At 46.1% G+C, this 241-nt stretch overlaps 1 protein-coding gene across 1 annotated transcript in view; it reads left to right on the top strand.

Annotated features, from left to right (window-relative positions):
- Nucleotides 1-209: 209 nt before the first annotated feature.
- Nucleotides 210-241, top strand: part of LOC119591406 (glycine-rich RNA-binding protein blt801-like) — an 814-nt gene continuing 782 nt past the window's right edge. Inside the window, exon 1 of the mRNA XM_037940149.1 lies at nucleotides 210-228. Coding sequence (XP_037796077.1) covers nucleotides 226-228 — 3 coding nt within the window. The 5' untranslated portion in view covers nucleotides 210-225. The remainder of the gene's footprint in view (nucleotides 229-241) is intronic.

Here is a 241-nt window from a genome sequence, read left to right as displayed (position 1 = left end):
TACCAAGTTCGTCTTGATACAGACTTAAGCTCGTCTGTGTGACTCACGACCTTTCCACCTACCAAAAAAAATCACTTCATTATTTTCCCGTTAGGATAAGATTTCCGTGGAGTGATTCCACAGAACCGAAGGTCGCTACCTTCTCGGTTTCCCTGGGCTGAGGGAGTATAAAGCCTCGGTTCCTCCGGCGTGTAACAGTTGCTTCTCAACGTTTCAACACTCAACATGGTTTGTCAACAAG

The sequence above is a fragment of the Penaeus monodon genome, chromosome 28 (assembly GCF_015228065.2).
Source record: "Penaeus monodon isolate SGIC_2016 chromosome 28, NSTDA_Pmon_1, whole genome shotgun sequence".
NCBI lineage: Eukaryota > Metazoa > Arthropoda > Malacostraca > Decapoda > Penaeidae > Penaeus > Penaeus monodon.
This window is presented reverse-complemented; position numbering and strand designations above follow the sequence as displayed.